This window comes from Polyodon spathula, unplaced genomic scaffold (genome assembly GCF_017654505.1).
Source record: "Polyodon spathula isolate WHYD16114869_AA unplaced genomic scaffold, ASM1765450v1 scaffolds_1709, whole genome shotgun sequence".
NCBI classification, from domain to species: Eukaryota; Metazoa; Chordata; class Actinopteri; order Acipenseriformes; family Polyodontidae; genus Polyodon; species Polyodon spathula.
In genome coordinates, this window is record NW_024473185.1 from 89,050 (window position 1) to 104,912 (window position 15,863).

At 44.6% G+C, this 15,863-nt stretch overlaps 1 protein-coding gene across 3 annotated transcripts; it reads right to left on the reverse strand.

Moving 5' to 3' along the window:
- Positions 1 to 837: 837 nt before the first annotated feature.
- Positions 838 to 14,572, reverse strand: LOC121310072 (serine/threonine-protein phosphatase PP1-beta catalytic subunit-like). Of its 3 annotated transcripts, none has more exons than XM_041243296.1 (8): positions 14,463 to 14,570; positions 6,341 to 6,472; positions 5,360 to 5,590; positions 5,160 to 5,264; positions 4,679 to 4,750; positions 3,689 to 3,840; positions 1,595 to 1,729; positions 838 to 1,248 (listed from the first exon to the last, which is right to left on the reverse strand). In XM_041243296.1, exons 1-8 carry the CDS (start codon positions 14,512 to 14,514, stop codon positions 1,144 to 1,146), a joined length of 984 nt encoding a protein of 327 aa, XP_041099230.1. In that variant the 5' UTR covers positions 14,515 to 14,570; the 3' UTR covers positions 838 to 1,143. The 3 variants fall into 3 exon arrangements, with proteins under 3 accessions (XP_041099230.1, XP_041099232.1, XP_041099233.1); XM_041243298.1 differs by lacking the exon at positions 14,463 to 14,570 and adding an exon at positions 10,882 to 10,984; XM_041243299.1 differs by lacking the exon at positions 1,595 to 1,729 and having other exon boundaries at positions 14,463 to 14,572.
- Positions 14,573 to 15,863: the final 1,291 nt, after the last annotated feature.

The window sequence follows — 15,863 nt, forward strand, 5'->3', positions numbered from 1 at the left end:
CTCAGCCTAGGATACGTTCCATATTGACCAATCAGGTTGAAGGAAAGCCATGCCATTTTCTAATTTAAGATTCATTCAGTACAGACTACACTGACAGTAAACACACTAATGACTTCAAATGAGATTTGAACCATAATCAACCAAAGTATTTGACCTTTTATACCAGGGCTTCTCAAACTCTGTCCTGGGGACCCCCTGTGGCTGCTGGTTTTCATTCTGAGCTCTCAATTACTGAACTAGACCCTTAATTGAACTGATAATTTGCTTAATTGGACTTTTTTACTTGTTTTCAGCTCTTGAACAGCTGCAGATTTCAAAGTTAGCAATAACATTTCAAGAGCTGAAAACAAGTAAAAAGGTCTAATTAAGCAAATTATCAGTTCAATTAAGGGTCTAGTTCAGTAATTGAGAGCTCAGAATGAAAACCAGAAGACACAGGCGGTCTCCAGGACCGAGTTTGAGAAGCCCTGTTCTATACTGACCCCCTCTCTGAAACCAAGTCAAATTAACAATGAGATGCTGCTTTGGGCTGCTCCGGAAATAAGAGCACTTCAATAAACGAGGCAAACTGAAAAGTTCTGGTTATTAAGCACAGAAACATTTTTCACAGAAGTATATATACAATTCGGAAAAGGAAGACTGGCACGTACCAAAAGAAGCAAAGAAAAAAGGTCATGAAAAACACGAATTGATCAAAACAAAACAAAAATCGAGGATGTTTCGGTCTACACGTCCCTCTTCTGTATTTGAAGCACGCTCCCACGTTCCCATCCCTTTGAAATAACTTCAGAGGATGCAGCTGTTTCAGAAAAAAACACCACACAAAGACAACAGAAATACAAAGTGTGTTGCTGCTGTTCTGTACAGGAATTCAAAAGCAACAGCTGTGTTTAATGTTCTGTATTTAGCAACAAAAAAAAAGAACCCTTGGTGAATTTAAATACTTCCTTTCTATAAACAAGCGAGTAGAGGAGACTGGTTTTGAGTTGAAGTGCAGAAGAAAAACAAATAATAATAATAATAATAATAATAAAAGCAGAACGTGACTGACAGAAGCAGCTGATTTTTAAAAAAGCACTTTCTTTTTTGATGGGTTTTGTATTTCTCGTTGGGTGAAAGCGCTTGGAGGGCTGGCGTCCTGCTTCACCGTTTCTTTGGGGGCGTGGCTGTGCGGGGCGGGGTCACCGGTCTGCCGGAGTTCATTCCTCCATACTGGTACTTCGCTTTCTTCTCAGATGGCTTCAGGATCTGTAACGAAGAAGCACAGTGCGGGTTTCTGGTATGTTTCCACTGCCTGCTGCTGCAGTGATGTGTTCTTGTCCTGTGTGTATGAGCCTGTACATGGAGCAGCGTGCACTATCACCCTGCAGAATTAACTAATGAAATATCTTTGAGAGTTTAGCTCACTGACTCTGTGGCTCTCCCTCTGCACTCAAAGACCGAGCACAAGGAGGTTCGGTGACTTGCTCAGGGTCACACGCAGTGAGCGAGCTGGGATTTGAACCCTCTTGGTATCAAGCCCTTTTCTTTAACCACTGGACCACCAAGCCTCCTTGCGGGTGTGCGTGAGTCTCGCAGCTAGTGCCCTTGTTACCTGGAAGGAGCACATGAGGGTTTCATCCACACTCATCATCCCTCCAGCATTGTCGAACTCGCCACAGTAATTGGGAGCGGAGAACAGGGTGACCAGCTGCCTCTTAGCGAAGAACTCATAGCCGTCTTCTACAACCTGAGAGGAGACAGCGTGGGATGCAGTTTGTATACAGTACCTGGTGAGAGGTCCAGGTCTCAGTGTGTGTGCTGTTAGTTTATTCACAGTATCTGGTGTGCTCTGCAGAGGTCCAGGTCTCAGTGTGTGTGCTGTTAGTTTATTCACAGTATCTGGTGTGCTCTGCAGAGGTCCAGGTCTCAGTGTGTGTGCTGTTAGTTTATTCACAGTATCTGGTGTGCTCTGCAGAGGTCCAGGTCTCAGTGTGGGTGCTGTTAGTTTATTCACAGTATCTGGTGTGCTCTGCAGAGGTCCAGGTCTCAGTGTGTGTGCTGTTAGTTTATTCACAGTATCTGGTGTGCTCTGCAGAGGTCCAGGTCTCAGTGTGTGTGCTGTTAGTTTATTCACAGTATCTGGTGTGCTCTGCAGAGGTCCAGGTCTCAGTGTGTGTGCTGTTAGTTTATTCACAGTATCTGGTGTGCTCTGCAGAGGTCCAGGTCTCAGTGTGGGTGCTGTTAGTTTATTCACAGTATCTGGTGTGCTCTGCAGAGGTCCAGGTCTCAGTGTGTGTGCTGTTAGTTTATTCACAGTATCTGGTGTGCTCTGCAGAGGTCCAGGTCTCAGTGTGTGTGCTGTTAGTTTATTCACAGTCTCTGGTGTGCTCTGCAGAGGTCCAGGTCTCAGTGTGTGTGCTGTTAGTTTATTCACAGTATCTGGTGTGCTCTGCAGAGGTCCAGGTCTCAGTGTGGGTGCTGTTAGTTTATTCACAGTATCTGGTGTGCTCTGCAGAGGTCCAGGTCTCAGTGTGTGTGCTGTTAGTTTATTCACAGTATCTGGTGTGCTCTGCAGAGGTCCAGGTCTCAGTGTGTGTGCTGTTAGTTTATTCACAGTATCTGGTGTGCTCTGCAGAGGTCCAGGTCTCAGTGTGTGTGCTGTTAGTTTATTCACAGTATCTGGTGTGCTCTGCAGAGGTCCAGGTCTCAGTGTGTGTGCTGTTAGTTTATTCACAGTATCTGGTGTGCTCTGCAGAGGTCCAGGTCTCAGTGTGGGTGCTGTTAGTTTATTCACAGTATCTGGTGTGCTCTGCAGAGGTCCAGGTCTCAGTGTGTGTGCTGTTAGTTTATTCACAGTATCTGGTGTGCTCTGCAGAGGTCCAGGTCTCAGTGTGTGTGCTGTTAGTTTATTCACAGTATCTGGTGTGCTCTGCAGAGGTGCAGAGGTCCAGGTCTCAGTGTGGGTGCTGTTAGTTTATTCACAGTATCTGGTGTGCTCTGCAGAGGTCCAGGTCTCAGTGTGGGTGCTGTTAGTTTATTCACAGTATCTGGTGTGCTCTGCAGAGGTCCAGGTCTCAGTGTGGGTGCTGTTAGTTTATTCACAGTATCTGGTGTGCTCTGCAGAGGTCCAGGTCTCAGTGTGGGTGCTGTTAGTTTATTCACAGTATCTGGTGTGCTCTGCAGAGGTCCAGGTCTCAGTGTGTGTGCTGTTAGTTTATTCACAGTATCTGGTGTGCTCTGCAGAGGTCCAGGTCTCAGTGTGGGTGCTGTTAGTTTATTCACAGTATCTGGTGTGCTCTGCAGAGGTCCAGGTCTCAGTGTGGGTGCTGTTAGTTTATTCACAGTATCTGGTGTGCTCTGCAGAGGTCCAGGTCTCAGTGTGGGTGCTGTTAGTTTATTCACAGTATCTGGTGTGCTCTGCAGAGGTCCAGGTCTCAGGTGTGTGCTGTTAGTTTATTCACAGTATCTGGTGTGCTCTGCAGAGGTCCAGGTCTCAGTGTGGGTGCTGTTAGTTTATTCACAGTATCTGGTGTGCTCTGCAGAGGTCCAGGTCTCAGTGTGGGTGCTGTTAGTTTATTCACAGTATCTGGTGTGCTCTGCAGAGGTCCAGGTCTCAGTGTGGGTGCTGTTAGTTTATTCACAGTATCTGGTGTGCTCTGCAGAGGTCCAGGTCTCAGTGTGTGTGCTGTTAGTTTATTCACAGTACCTGGTGTGCTCTGCAGATGAGGTCCAGGTCGTGGCGATTCAGGAACTTGCTGACCACGTCAGCCCCGAAGGTGAAGGAGACCCCGCGGTCGTTCTCCCCCCAGCCCTGCACGTCCTTGTCAGGGTCCGACCACAGCAGGTCACACAGCAAGCCTGCGCAGCAACATCTCATTACAGTGACAGTCTCCACACCGTGCAGCTCCATTCATTACACAGTTATGTGCGTTTCAGTACTCCCTTCAATTAAGTCTATTATTAACATTGCAATGATCAGGAGCCAGGAGTTTGAGCAGGGTTAGAAACTCACACTAGCCCTGCTGCTGCTGCACCCAGTCCTGGGGTTCAGAGCTCCCCTCAATGAAGTCTAGTATTATTATTATTAATATTGCAATGATCAGGAGCCAGGAGTTTGAGCAGGGTTAGAAACTCACACTAGCCCTGCTGCTGCTGCACCCAGTCCTGGGGTTCAGAGCTCCCCTCAATGAAGTCTAGTATTATTATTATTAATATTGCAATGATCAGGAGCCAGGAGTTTGAGCAGGGTTAGAAACTCACACTAGCCCTGCTGCTGCTGCACCCAGTCCTGGGGTTCAGAGCTCCCCTCAATGAAGTCTAGTATTATTATTATTAATATTGCAATGATCAGGAGCCAGGAGTTTGAGCAGGGTTAGAAACTCACACTAGCCCTGCTGCTGCTGCACCCAGTCCTGGGGTTCAGAGCTCCCCTCAATGAAGTCTAGTATTATTATTATTAATATTGCAATGATCAGGAGCCAGGAGTTTGAGCAGGGTTAGAAACTCACACTAGCCCTGCTGCTGCTGCACCCAGTCCTGGGGTTCAGCACCCCCCTTGTTTAAGTATATTAAATCGACATGATCAGGAGTTTGAACAATCAGGCCCCTATGGCTGCATCAGCTGCTCCTGACAGTGACCCCACAGACCCAGACGAGCCTCGTGTCCCTGCTGCTGCTGCGTGTCCAACGCGCTCACCTGTGTCGGGGACATCCGTGGGTCTCATAACGCGACGAATCTGCTCCATAGACTGCAAATCAGGGGACAGCCCTGCAGGACAGAGACAGAGAGACAGAGAGTCAGAAGCAGCGCAGGCTTGGTGCTTCGGTGGTTAGAGAAAGGGGCTTGTTACCAGGAGCTTCCAGCAGGTTCAATCCCAGCCACTGCCTGTGTGAGCCTGAGCAAGTCCCTGAACCCCCTTGTGCTCCATCCTTGGGGCGAGACCTAAAACTGAGGTCCTATTGCAGGTGATGTTGACATAACGTTATTCAGCAGGTTGCATTTGACTTTATGAAGCAAAATGAGTTACCTCTAGAGGGTGGTGCAAAACTTTTCTCCAGAGAGAGAGAGAGAGAGATATTCTGAACCTAAGCTAGGGGATGAAGAATAAAATGGCAGCGACAGCATCCTCATCCTCACAGTGACCTTGTCACTACCAATCCCTCCCTCCCTCCCTCACCTCCGTGGCAGCAGAAGATCTTCTCATCGACGATGGCGGCGATCGGCAGACAGTTGAAGCAGTCGGTGAAAGTCTTCCAAAGCTTGATGTTGAATCGCCTCTTGCCTGTTGAAACAGGACGGTGGGAATTGGTACCAAACCCAACCTGAGAAACCCCACCTCTGCACAGCACCTTATTTCTATACAGCAATCCCTCTCACACTCATCGTAGAAGCCGTAGATGCGGTTGATGGAGGCGCACTCGTGGTTCCCGCGCAGCAGGAAGAAGTTCTCCGGGTATTTGATCTTGTAGGCCAGCAGCAGGCAGATGGTCTCCAGGGACTGCTTCCCTCGGTCCACGTAGTCTCCCAGGAACAGGTAGTTGGCCTCCGGGGGGAAACCACCGTACTCGAAGAGCCGCAGCAGGTCTGTGTACTGGCCGTGGATATCGCCTGAGGAGCGAGGGGCACTCTCAGGATTATCGAGGCATTTATTTATTTATTTATTTATTGCTTTATACAAAAGTATCGCAAAACCACTGGCACAACACATAGCAGAAAGAAAGAACAAAGCACAATGCATTTGTATAGCACGTCACGCGCACAACAGCCACAGTCAGAGCGTTGAAATAACAGCGCACACAATATAAAAGCAGCAATTTTCAAGTTACACTAAAGCCCACTGAGATAAGAAAGCCATTTCATTAAAACAAAAAAAAAAAAAAAAGTGTTTTTAGTCTTGACTGTAATGGTCCCAGCTTCCCTGACATAACACAGAAAGTTTATAAACGAGAGGAGGCCATTCGGCCCATCTTGCTCGTTGGGTTGTTAGTAGCTTATTGATCCCAGAATCTCATCAAGCAGCTTCTTGAAGGATCCCAGGGTGTCGGCTTCAACAACATTTTTAATGCAATCTTTCATTTTCAACATTGACGGAGGACAGGAATGGGAAATAAGACTCCTCTTGCCTAGCGATTTCACCCACTCCCAGGTTTTATCATGTGTTTGATTTGCCCCCCAGTGTGCGTAGATAACAAGCTCAGGTGTGTGTTCATTAGTCCTAGTAAAACCAGGAGTCGATCAAACCGCTGTGCATTGGGAATCTTACTCCCATCCCCGAGGCACTGGCTGAAACTCTGTGCTGAGGACCCTGGTTGTTTGGGAGGACCCCAGTCTGCTTTGCGCTTCCCGACTCGCACTCACCGCAGATCTTGAGCGGCGCCTCCAGCTCCAGCAGGATGGGCTGGCTCAGGAAGATCTCTCTGGATTTGATGCAGAGCCCCCGCACCTCCGCCTCTGTCATCTGCACGATCTTCCCGGGACGACACCCCCGCACTGCCCAGGCAACGAGAGGAGGCATCAGAGAGAGACTTATTAATACTGACATGATCAGGAGAAAGGAGATTGAGCAGGGTTAGAAACTCACACTAGCCCTGCTGCTGCTGCTGCTGCACCCAGTCCTGGGGTTCACCCAGTCCAATGATCAGGGGTTCAGAGCTCCCTAGCTCAATGAAGTCAGGAGCCAGGAGTTTGAGCAGGGTTAGAAACTCACACTAGCCCTGCTGCTGCTGCTGCTGCACCCAGTCCTGGGGTTCAGAGCTCCCCTCAATGAAGTCTATTATTAATATTGCAATGATCAGGAGCCAGGAGTTTGAGCAGGGTTAGAAACTCACACTGCAAACCACACGGGCATCGAGAGAAGGCACAGAGCGAGAGAGAGAGAGACTGACAAAATGGACATGTTATAAAATGAAACTTTCCCTTCCTCAAACATGCTGCCCTATTGTTTAACACGCAAGTTACAGAAGCCTCTCTTTCTAATCTGTAGGTTGACGCACACACTATGCTAATGATGCACTGGGAGGGGGAAAAGAAATAAGTTTTCCTGTAAGCGAATGAAAACAACGATACAATACAAGCAACCTCTAGATGCCAATCTGAGAAGAGAGCAGCAGGGCAGCTGTACGGGGGATTTGGCATTCAGAGAATGAGTCACTTACAGGCAATCTGCCAAGCCTGCCAAGGGGAAATAGGTCCTTGTTTTATTAATGCGCGCTGCCCCTTACTCATTCACGGTCATCCAAGACACGAAGTAAAACCACGACTAAGGAAGCAAGACCCATCGACGGCGCTCCTAGCTTTTTAGAAGATATATCCCTAGAAGACAGAACTAACATCAGCTAACAATACTGTAAACGCGAGATCAGGATAGTGCCAAACGCAGGGAAGACCGAGTAGTCCCTAATGGAATTGCTTCAGAAGAATGGGCCTCCCCCTTTCCACTGTGCTGTAAAGACAGAACGCAGGACTATCTTTTACGGTGCTATAAAATCACACTCTCTGTAAATCATGCCTATGTCAATCACTTCCCTTTTTAGCCAATAAGAAATTAACCGGGATGGTTAATTTAAACAAGGGCGTGTCTTCAGCACAACCCAGCTTGTGTGCACGCCAGGGCAATGCAAGCGGCACTGATCCCAGGTTATGGCACACGAAGCCCGTGTTTGAAGACAAACAGCGCCGGTGTTTTTAGACACCGTCAATGACATTTGAAATTATAATTTTTTTTTTTTTGTACCCTTTGTCTGGTACCGTAAGCACACGCCTCGGGGGATTTGTGAATTTATTTTTACAAAATCGATTTGCAAGAACAAAGCCCGGTCCTGGGTTTCGGTACTACGATGTCAAATAAAACTATCCTTCCTAGATCAAGTGTGACTCAAATACTGTGATTGAAAAGTGCGATTCATTAATTAATTCAGAGCAGACTTACCAGGGTTTGATTGTTCAAACTCCTGGCACCTGGCCAGTTCAAGACTACAATATGCCTAAACCAGGGAGGTTTTGAATTCCAGGGCTGAGTGCAGGTCTCGTGTGAGATGCCTGTGAGGTGGGCAAGAATGCATGTATTTAATGTTGTCAAAGTTACTGATGTGCACATCTTTGAATGGAAGTTTACAGAGACTATGACGGCAAGAAAATAAAAGACAAGAGACAGAGAGGCGTTTCTCTCCTCGGCTCCAGACAGAGGCAAGGCACAGATCCAGTCCAGCTCTGCGATTAATCTCAACTGAGCATCCCCACCCACCCCACCCCACCCCCACTTTGAAAGTCACACCACTGCCAACTGCAGGAATTAGCATGACGCCTGACGCAGACACTAAATATAAAAATGGACAGTACCAGAAAACATGTCATTTTTAAATTGTTTTTAGGACCCGACTCTAGTTTCCAATTAGCTTAAATGTTATTTTTCTTTTCATTTTCTGTATAATATTTTATGACCTTTCTTAAGTCGGGGTCATGAACTTATACAAAAAAAACAGAACCTTTGAGATGTTTATTTATTTATTTTTTTTAAGAACAGGTCATGGAAAATTGCGGGGGTAGAACAACAGGTTTTACAAAAATAAATAAATAAAAAAACTTTGACCCCATTCATGTTATCCCTTCCATAGAGATTTCTCTACTGTTCTGGTAACTAACACTCCCTAGCCAAAGTCTCACCCCCACCTCACAAAACCCACATAAACCCGACCGAGTCTCTTCTTGCTTTGGGTGCCTCTCGCTGTGTCTCACGCACACACAGCTGACAGATCAGCTGCCAAGGCGTAACACTACACCCTTGATAAGGCAAAGACGTCACTGTGGACCCTCAAATCGCCTAGCAACAAGAAGTTCAATAAACACAGTGCTGAGACCCTTACACAGAGACATGAGGTCTGGGCTGCAGTCTGGTACTTTATAAAGTTATCCTAGTATAGTACTTTCACTGCAGCAGCATTGTAAAGAAACAAAAGGTCACTGTAGTTGCAGTCCCAGCAAACAATGCTGATGCAACTGGAAGTAGAATTGAAGTCAGCTCTGGAGGACAAAGGGGTGTGGGAAGTGACGACTGAAACGCAAAACTGTTTGCAAGGTGATTATAACAACAACGACGCCTACATTAACTATTGAAGACAGCTTGAGATTTGCTAAACAGCTCTGTTTTGACTTTCACTGCGTACACTGCAAGCTGCACCGCACCCAGTAGAATTGAAATTGGACACGCAGACTTCACTGGAAATCCTATTCAGGTTAACCTCCTATATATAGTTTTATTAGAAGAAGGTGAGAGGGTTATGCTAACGTGATTACAGAGATTATGGTGATCGAGGCTCAGAGCTCGCTGGCAGATTTTACTCGGGGAGGGTTTGGACGACTCAGAACGTCAACAGCGAGCAGAGTTTTATGCTGACTTAGATCTTTCCCTGCACAATGTCTGAAAGCCCTTTCAAAGATGTCCTACAACGCTACACAACCAGTCTGACGGCCCCATGGTCTAAGCAAAGCTGTAAAAAGTCAAATACTTCTTCAGAAGAACTTTATTAAGGAATCTGCCTGAACGTGCAATAGCCGCTATTGTTCAAAATGAATTAATTAATTGGACTTTCAGGTTTCTAAATGCCTTTATGATTTCTATCAACACCAGTGACCCCCTCCCGGATCTGCAACAATCAACTGACTGAACCACGATCCACAGACTCTGATCACCCAGAACTACAGAACACTCCACGGTGAAGGAACACACAAAGAATCATACACCAATTAAAAAACGAGAAACGTCTCAGCTAGAAATCTCTCTCTCGCTCTCCAATCTGGACATTACCACACGATGCCGTGACGGAAAAACAAGACTGTGGATTTAGCTCCCCATTAAATCCGAGTCAGTTCTGGGGACACAGAGCAATTCAAGGTGGGGATGGAAATAAGACTCCCATTGCTTTGCAATCAGATCCATTCCTGGGTTTACTAGGAGTTTAGTAAGACAAACCTGAGCTTGTTACCTAGACACATCAAGCTCAGTAGGAAAACCTGGAATGGGTAGAACAGCTGTGCAAGAGGAGTCTTGCTTCCATCCCTGCAAGGGCAGAGAGATTTTTTTTTTTTTAAAGTTATTGCAGTGTCTTTGTCCACGCCACACTACCTAATTTGGCCGTGACGATTCCCAGAAGACCGTAGGAGGCAAGGCGATGTCAAGGAATGCTACAGCTAGTTCTGCATCACCCTATAGAATGAAACCTACAATAAATGTTGAACTCCACACTGCTTTGTAGTTCTCCATATACTGAAAAATGTGACATTTCAAAATCTATCATGAAACACTGTACTGCTATTCAGGTGGACTTTTGCGATATTCACTCTGATAGACGTGAGCAGATCCAACTAGCATGCACTAAACATTTTAGTATAAAACTGAAAACGACTGCGAGACACTGCAGTGATAATCCAGCCCTGGCAATTATAATGTATTATATATCACACACACACAAGTCGCTATAAACAAGTCGTCTTTAAAAAAGAAAAAATATAGAAGTCCCGGAGGATGATGACTTCAGAACAGAATCGGAAAAAAGATCTCTCTACAAAACACATCGGAATGGGCACACACTCTGCCGATGAGCTCCGAGTGGAAAAGGGAAAGCCACTGGCGTGGAATTGAGCAACCCTCTCATGCCCATATATGGCAATACATTTGAGAAGACACAATCCCACTGATCCTGCTATCCTCCTCCCAGGAATTCAGGGGCACACTCAAGCAGGAGCTGCACGATGCACTGAAGAAACAGGACTTGCAACTTTATAAAAAAAATCACAGTAAAGAAAACGATCTGTAAAATTTCAGTCCGATCTATGAACTTTCATTTGAAGGGCTTCATGGGAACAAAGCCCCACAGTTTAAATTATCCTAAGATAAACCTCACCTTCTGTCCTATTACCAACCAAATACGAAAACCAAAACGTCTGCGGTTTTAAAAACCGAGGTGTCCCTGCCCACAGTCCAACGCGCATCTTCTTTTGAACTTTTCAGACATCAGTTTTTGATGGCAACACTAAGCAACACGAGGTGGAAGCAAGCGATCACGTTGTTCCAGGACACCCCTCGTGAGTTTGTGTCCCGTGGAAACGAACCGGCTGAAATAGAAAAGACACAGAGAAAGAACTTTGGGCTTCTATTTTTGATTGAAGTACCTGCTACCCAACCTCTAAACCTCAGCAAAGAGATTAAACCACCAACGAATCTGGGAGCTGGCACATCATTCTAGAAACTGATGATAACAGCTAACCTACTCTATAAGGAGTCAATGCCCCTTCCAACATCTCACATCTACAGGACTAGGGTTCCTGACTTCACTCGTAACCCTTTGCGGTCCTACGGCGGGCCAGGTCTGACATTACAACTGTCCCTAACAAACAAAGGAGAGAGCTGCTTCCGCACCCAGCGCTCAAAGAATATCACAGACATCTGCAGAGCTGTTTGAGATGTTACAGTAATAAAATAATGACTCTGATCGCATTGTTGAGGAGTTTGGTGATAAAACGAGTGATCAGGAGAGGACTGATCAGCACGCACGTCTATAAAGAGGCATGTGAAAAATACAGCGAACAAGGCTGGAGACGCAGTACCGCGTGTCCTTTTGCGATGCAGTGCCTTTTAAACTTGTTTTATGATTTTTTTTAAACAGCGGGTGCAAAAGTAAATTGGACCCGGCGGGCCTGACAAGCGCTGAGTAAATGGACCGCTAGGTATCTCGCTGCAATGGAAACGACAGAAGGAATGGCGCCGAGACGCCATGAAATCCTAAAAGCGTCAATAATCCTGAAGCAATGTGAACACTGGGGTCTATTTTAATTCAAGGAACACTGGATCACTGAACTCATTGTGACCTGTGAAAGTACGCTGGCACTGCTGGAAATAAACTAAATACCCCCCCCCCTCCTCCCAACTCCCGAAGCGACCCAGTACTGAGTGTGCCACACAGAGCACGCCTGTACACACAGACAATAAGCCTTTTATGTTTCGTGAATCAAGCAGCACAACTAGCACTGGATCACACCAGTCCACAACAAGAGCCCTTGAATAACACACTCCCCCCATCAACGCACTGGTATTTTCCCAGGAGCGTTTTCTTGATCAAAATGTAGATTATCCTTGGCGAGAGAGAGAGATTATAAAGAAAGTCTGCCCAAAAGCCTTCCTGTGAAACTGACGGCTTTAACAGTTCTGAACTAGGCGAGGGAGGCTGATTAACGAACACGTTACGTATCGCCGTGGGTTTTATTTTGATTAAAACATTCATCGACAGAGCAGTAGTATTCCTTAGAAGGTGGAACACAAAACAGCTCAGTCTCGGCTACGGCTCCTGACTGCAGCGTTACGAAGGGGGAGCACTGTAGTTGCTCGATTATTCTCGTTATCTGACTGCACCTCTAGTTCAAATCGCCCCAAAAAACGCTTCTTTGCCCCAGCTAACACGACAAGCGCACTGCAAGACCCGGGTCTTCCTCGTTCGTCCTCCCCCAACGCTCTCGTGTCTCCTAGATGTTTTTGAACCACTTGGAGGGGGTCTGGTAGGGTTGAGATCTTCATTGAAGTTTACAACACAACATGTGTGTCCTGAAACACACCAGCGAACCTAATAACAACGCTTCATAGAATCTCCTACTGAGTAGAACTGTGTGTGTGTGTGTGTGTGTGTGAGAGACCTGTTTATCTAAGCATTCTCTTCCACTGTTTAAAAAAAACAAAACAAAAAAAAACACACCCCAGTCCTTAAAATAACCTTCCAAGCATTTCTGTATTTTTTTTTCTTCCTCATTTGGGTGTAACCCTTCACTGAGTATCAATACAGGCATGGAAACAAGCCTCGTATTACACAGCAGTTTCTCCCAGCAGGTTTTACAATGAGCTTCATTAGTGGGTTAAAAAGCTCAGGTGTGTCTCACTAAACTCACAGGAAAACCAGGAACGGATCAGACTGCAATGCAATGGGAGTCTTATTCCCATCCCCGGTTATCTTTACAGAGGAGTTTAAAATAACTTTAACCCTATAGGTCCCAGGAACACTTGCACAGAGGAGTTGCAACCAATATACACATAGATAGATAGATAGATAGATAGATAGATAGATAGCTAGATAGATAGATAGATAGATAGATAGATAGATAGATAGATTTCACGCCACGTTTATCAAGCTTGTAAGTTAGAACTACATTATCATACCACCAGGACAGCGAGACTGTCTCCTGATGTATCATGGAGGCACATCCAATCTCTGGGGTCACTTTACAAATTATTATTATTATTACTTACTTAGTAAAACGTCTGTGACTGATTATTTAAATTCTGTTTTTGCTATGCCCGCTGCAATTAGTGGTGTTGCAATAGAAGCAGCATCAATCACGTGTAAATAAACCTGCATTTTTATTTAATTACACAAACAAAACGTGATCGTTCCGTATATGGTATTTTTTATTATTTTTTTTTTTAAACCGCATGTGAATGTTTTAATGCGTTTATATGGGTTGCCTGTAAAACAGGATTTTCAATCGAACGTAAACAAGCGCCTAGGGTGACGTCACCACTAAAGTATGCAAATGAGTTCCATCGAAGGTTCGAACAAAAGTTCGGTTCGAACCTTCGAAGGTCAGAATGCAGCCTCCGTTCCAGCCCTAGTGTTTAATACTGAGCTAATTCTTGCAAGCAAAAGGCATCCGAAATCAGAACCGAGTTTCAGTGAACATCTTTAAGAAAGTTATTTCCCCCCCCCCCTCCAAGACTATTAATTTATTTTAATTAGTTCTCAAATTACTGCGCTGATTTGCCACAAATCCCCATCGCAATACAATGCTAGCTACACAGCGCGGCGATCTTACTGCGCTTTATCGATTGCCAGTGTGCCAATCTGCACCCATTATTAAAATATCAAACCTTACCCCTTTCTAAAGTGCATCTAATTAGCTCGCAATTAAAACGCCACCGTCACAATTCACATTTACATTTTATACACAAGCTGCTACACCTAAATACCAAACGCTACTACAACTCGGGTCAAAGCCCTAACTGCGCTTATTATCAGGAACAAACTTTTGATTAAAATCGGTTTCTTAAAAACAACTTATAACTTTAAAATAACAGATATTTCAGATATTTAAATGAATCAATTCGCCGGCCGTGCAACACATCGTTAATAACCCAGGCGCTGATTAAACGTTTATTTTGGGGGAATCGTTTTGTTTATAAGCGGGCAGCGGCGCTCTAACGACCCGCTTTAGAGGGAGGGTGGGCGTGTTCAAGCGCTCCCCAGCCGGGGCGCTCCCCAAATCCCAGCTCGGGGATTCGGGTCTCAAGCTAGGCCCAGCGCCGGCTCTTTTTTTTTATTTATTTATTTTTTTTTATTTTTTTGTTTGTTTTTTTTTTTGATCACCGCTGGAAGTGTCGGGCGAGTCTGGGACGGGTCCGGCAAACCAGGGCTCAACACCAAAACAACACGGCTCCCCTTACCTTCCAGCAGCCTAGAGATGAGCGAATCCACATCTAACTCCCCCTCCGCCATTTCCGAGCCTGCACTCCCAGAGTCTCTCACCCAGCGCTCGGCAACCGGACTGCAACCCGCCCGGAGCAGCGCCTGAGCCCCGCCGGGTCCCAGCGCCGGCGCCCTACCAAAATCTGATACCGATATCTTATACCAGCTTCGCGCACCTATACCGCGCATGCTCGCCACTTGTATAGTTTTCTGTTCACAAGATGTTTACCGGTTTTAAATGTACCTCTGATTGCACCTGTACCAAAACCGTACACTTTCAAGGTGGAAAAATGTACCGATTTCTGATGAGTTTTGGTAGGCGTACCGCATTCTGACGGCGCACCACTTTCTAGCCCTGGACCGGTAGTCAGAATTAACTACTCAGCTCAGATCGCTTTCATTTCTACAAATCGAGTAATTATTCACAAACTATGAAGACAAGTGTATTTTTTATATCAATTCTATTTATAAAAATGTGACAATTATTATTATTGATATCAAAATACAATTACACATTTTTATTTAAAACATATAACTATATAATATATATATATATATATATATATATATATATATATATATATATATATATATATATATATATATATATCAGCATTTATATATATATAACATTTTGAGTGTGAAATATTGAAACGGCTTGCCATGTCGTGGCTTGGAATTAAACCGACTGTTTGGTGTTCTGTCTCAAACCAGCAGTTTCTCAGCCCGCAAGACAGAGTTATAAAATAGTATATATATATATATATATATATATATATATATATATATATTTATATATATAATATATATATATATATATATATATATATATATATATATATGTATGTATATATGTATATATATATGTATATATATATATATATATATATATATATATATATATATATATATATATATATATATAATATAAATTAAAAATAAATGTGTAAATCAGATTATTTTTGCCTTTTCATTGCAACTGTGGTACCATTCAGTGCCCGGAAATTGTAAAGTGGTGCTTTAGCAGAAACTTCCAGAAGAAGGAGTACAGTTTCAAAAAAAGGTCACAGGTATTTGCAGCTGTAATGTATCTCTGTGTCCAGCTGGTGGCGTACAGACGCTGAAAGCTGGACTGTAAACAAATTGACCTTATTCATAAAACTTTAACCAGTGAGTTTTGGAGATTTTTAAATGATTTAAGTAAAGGTGGATCTGTCCTTGATGTCTTCTACGCTGATGAAGGTCTCAACGAATACCAGAACAATATTAAATTATTCTAAACAGATACAAATAAGACAGAGCTCTTCAAATATGCTGCGTTCTACAGATGTCTACTAAAAAGTACCATCGTTTTTGGTAACTAATACCAGGACTAAAAT

Coding starts and splice junctions, on each gene's coding strand:
- LOC121310072 (XM_041243298.1), bottom strand. CDS start 10,969: ATGCGCGTTGGACTGTGGGCAGGGACACCTCGGTTTTTAAAACCGCAG. Junction 6,473..10,881: donor GGTTGGTAATAGGACAGAAG/GTGAGGTTTATC, acceptor TTGCCTGGGCAG/TGCGGGGGTGTCGTCCCGGG. Junction 1,730..3,688: donor TCATCTGCAGAGCACACCAG/GTACTGTGAATA, acceptor GTCTCCTCTCAG/GTTGTAGAAGACGGCTATGA.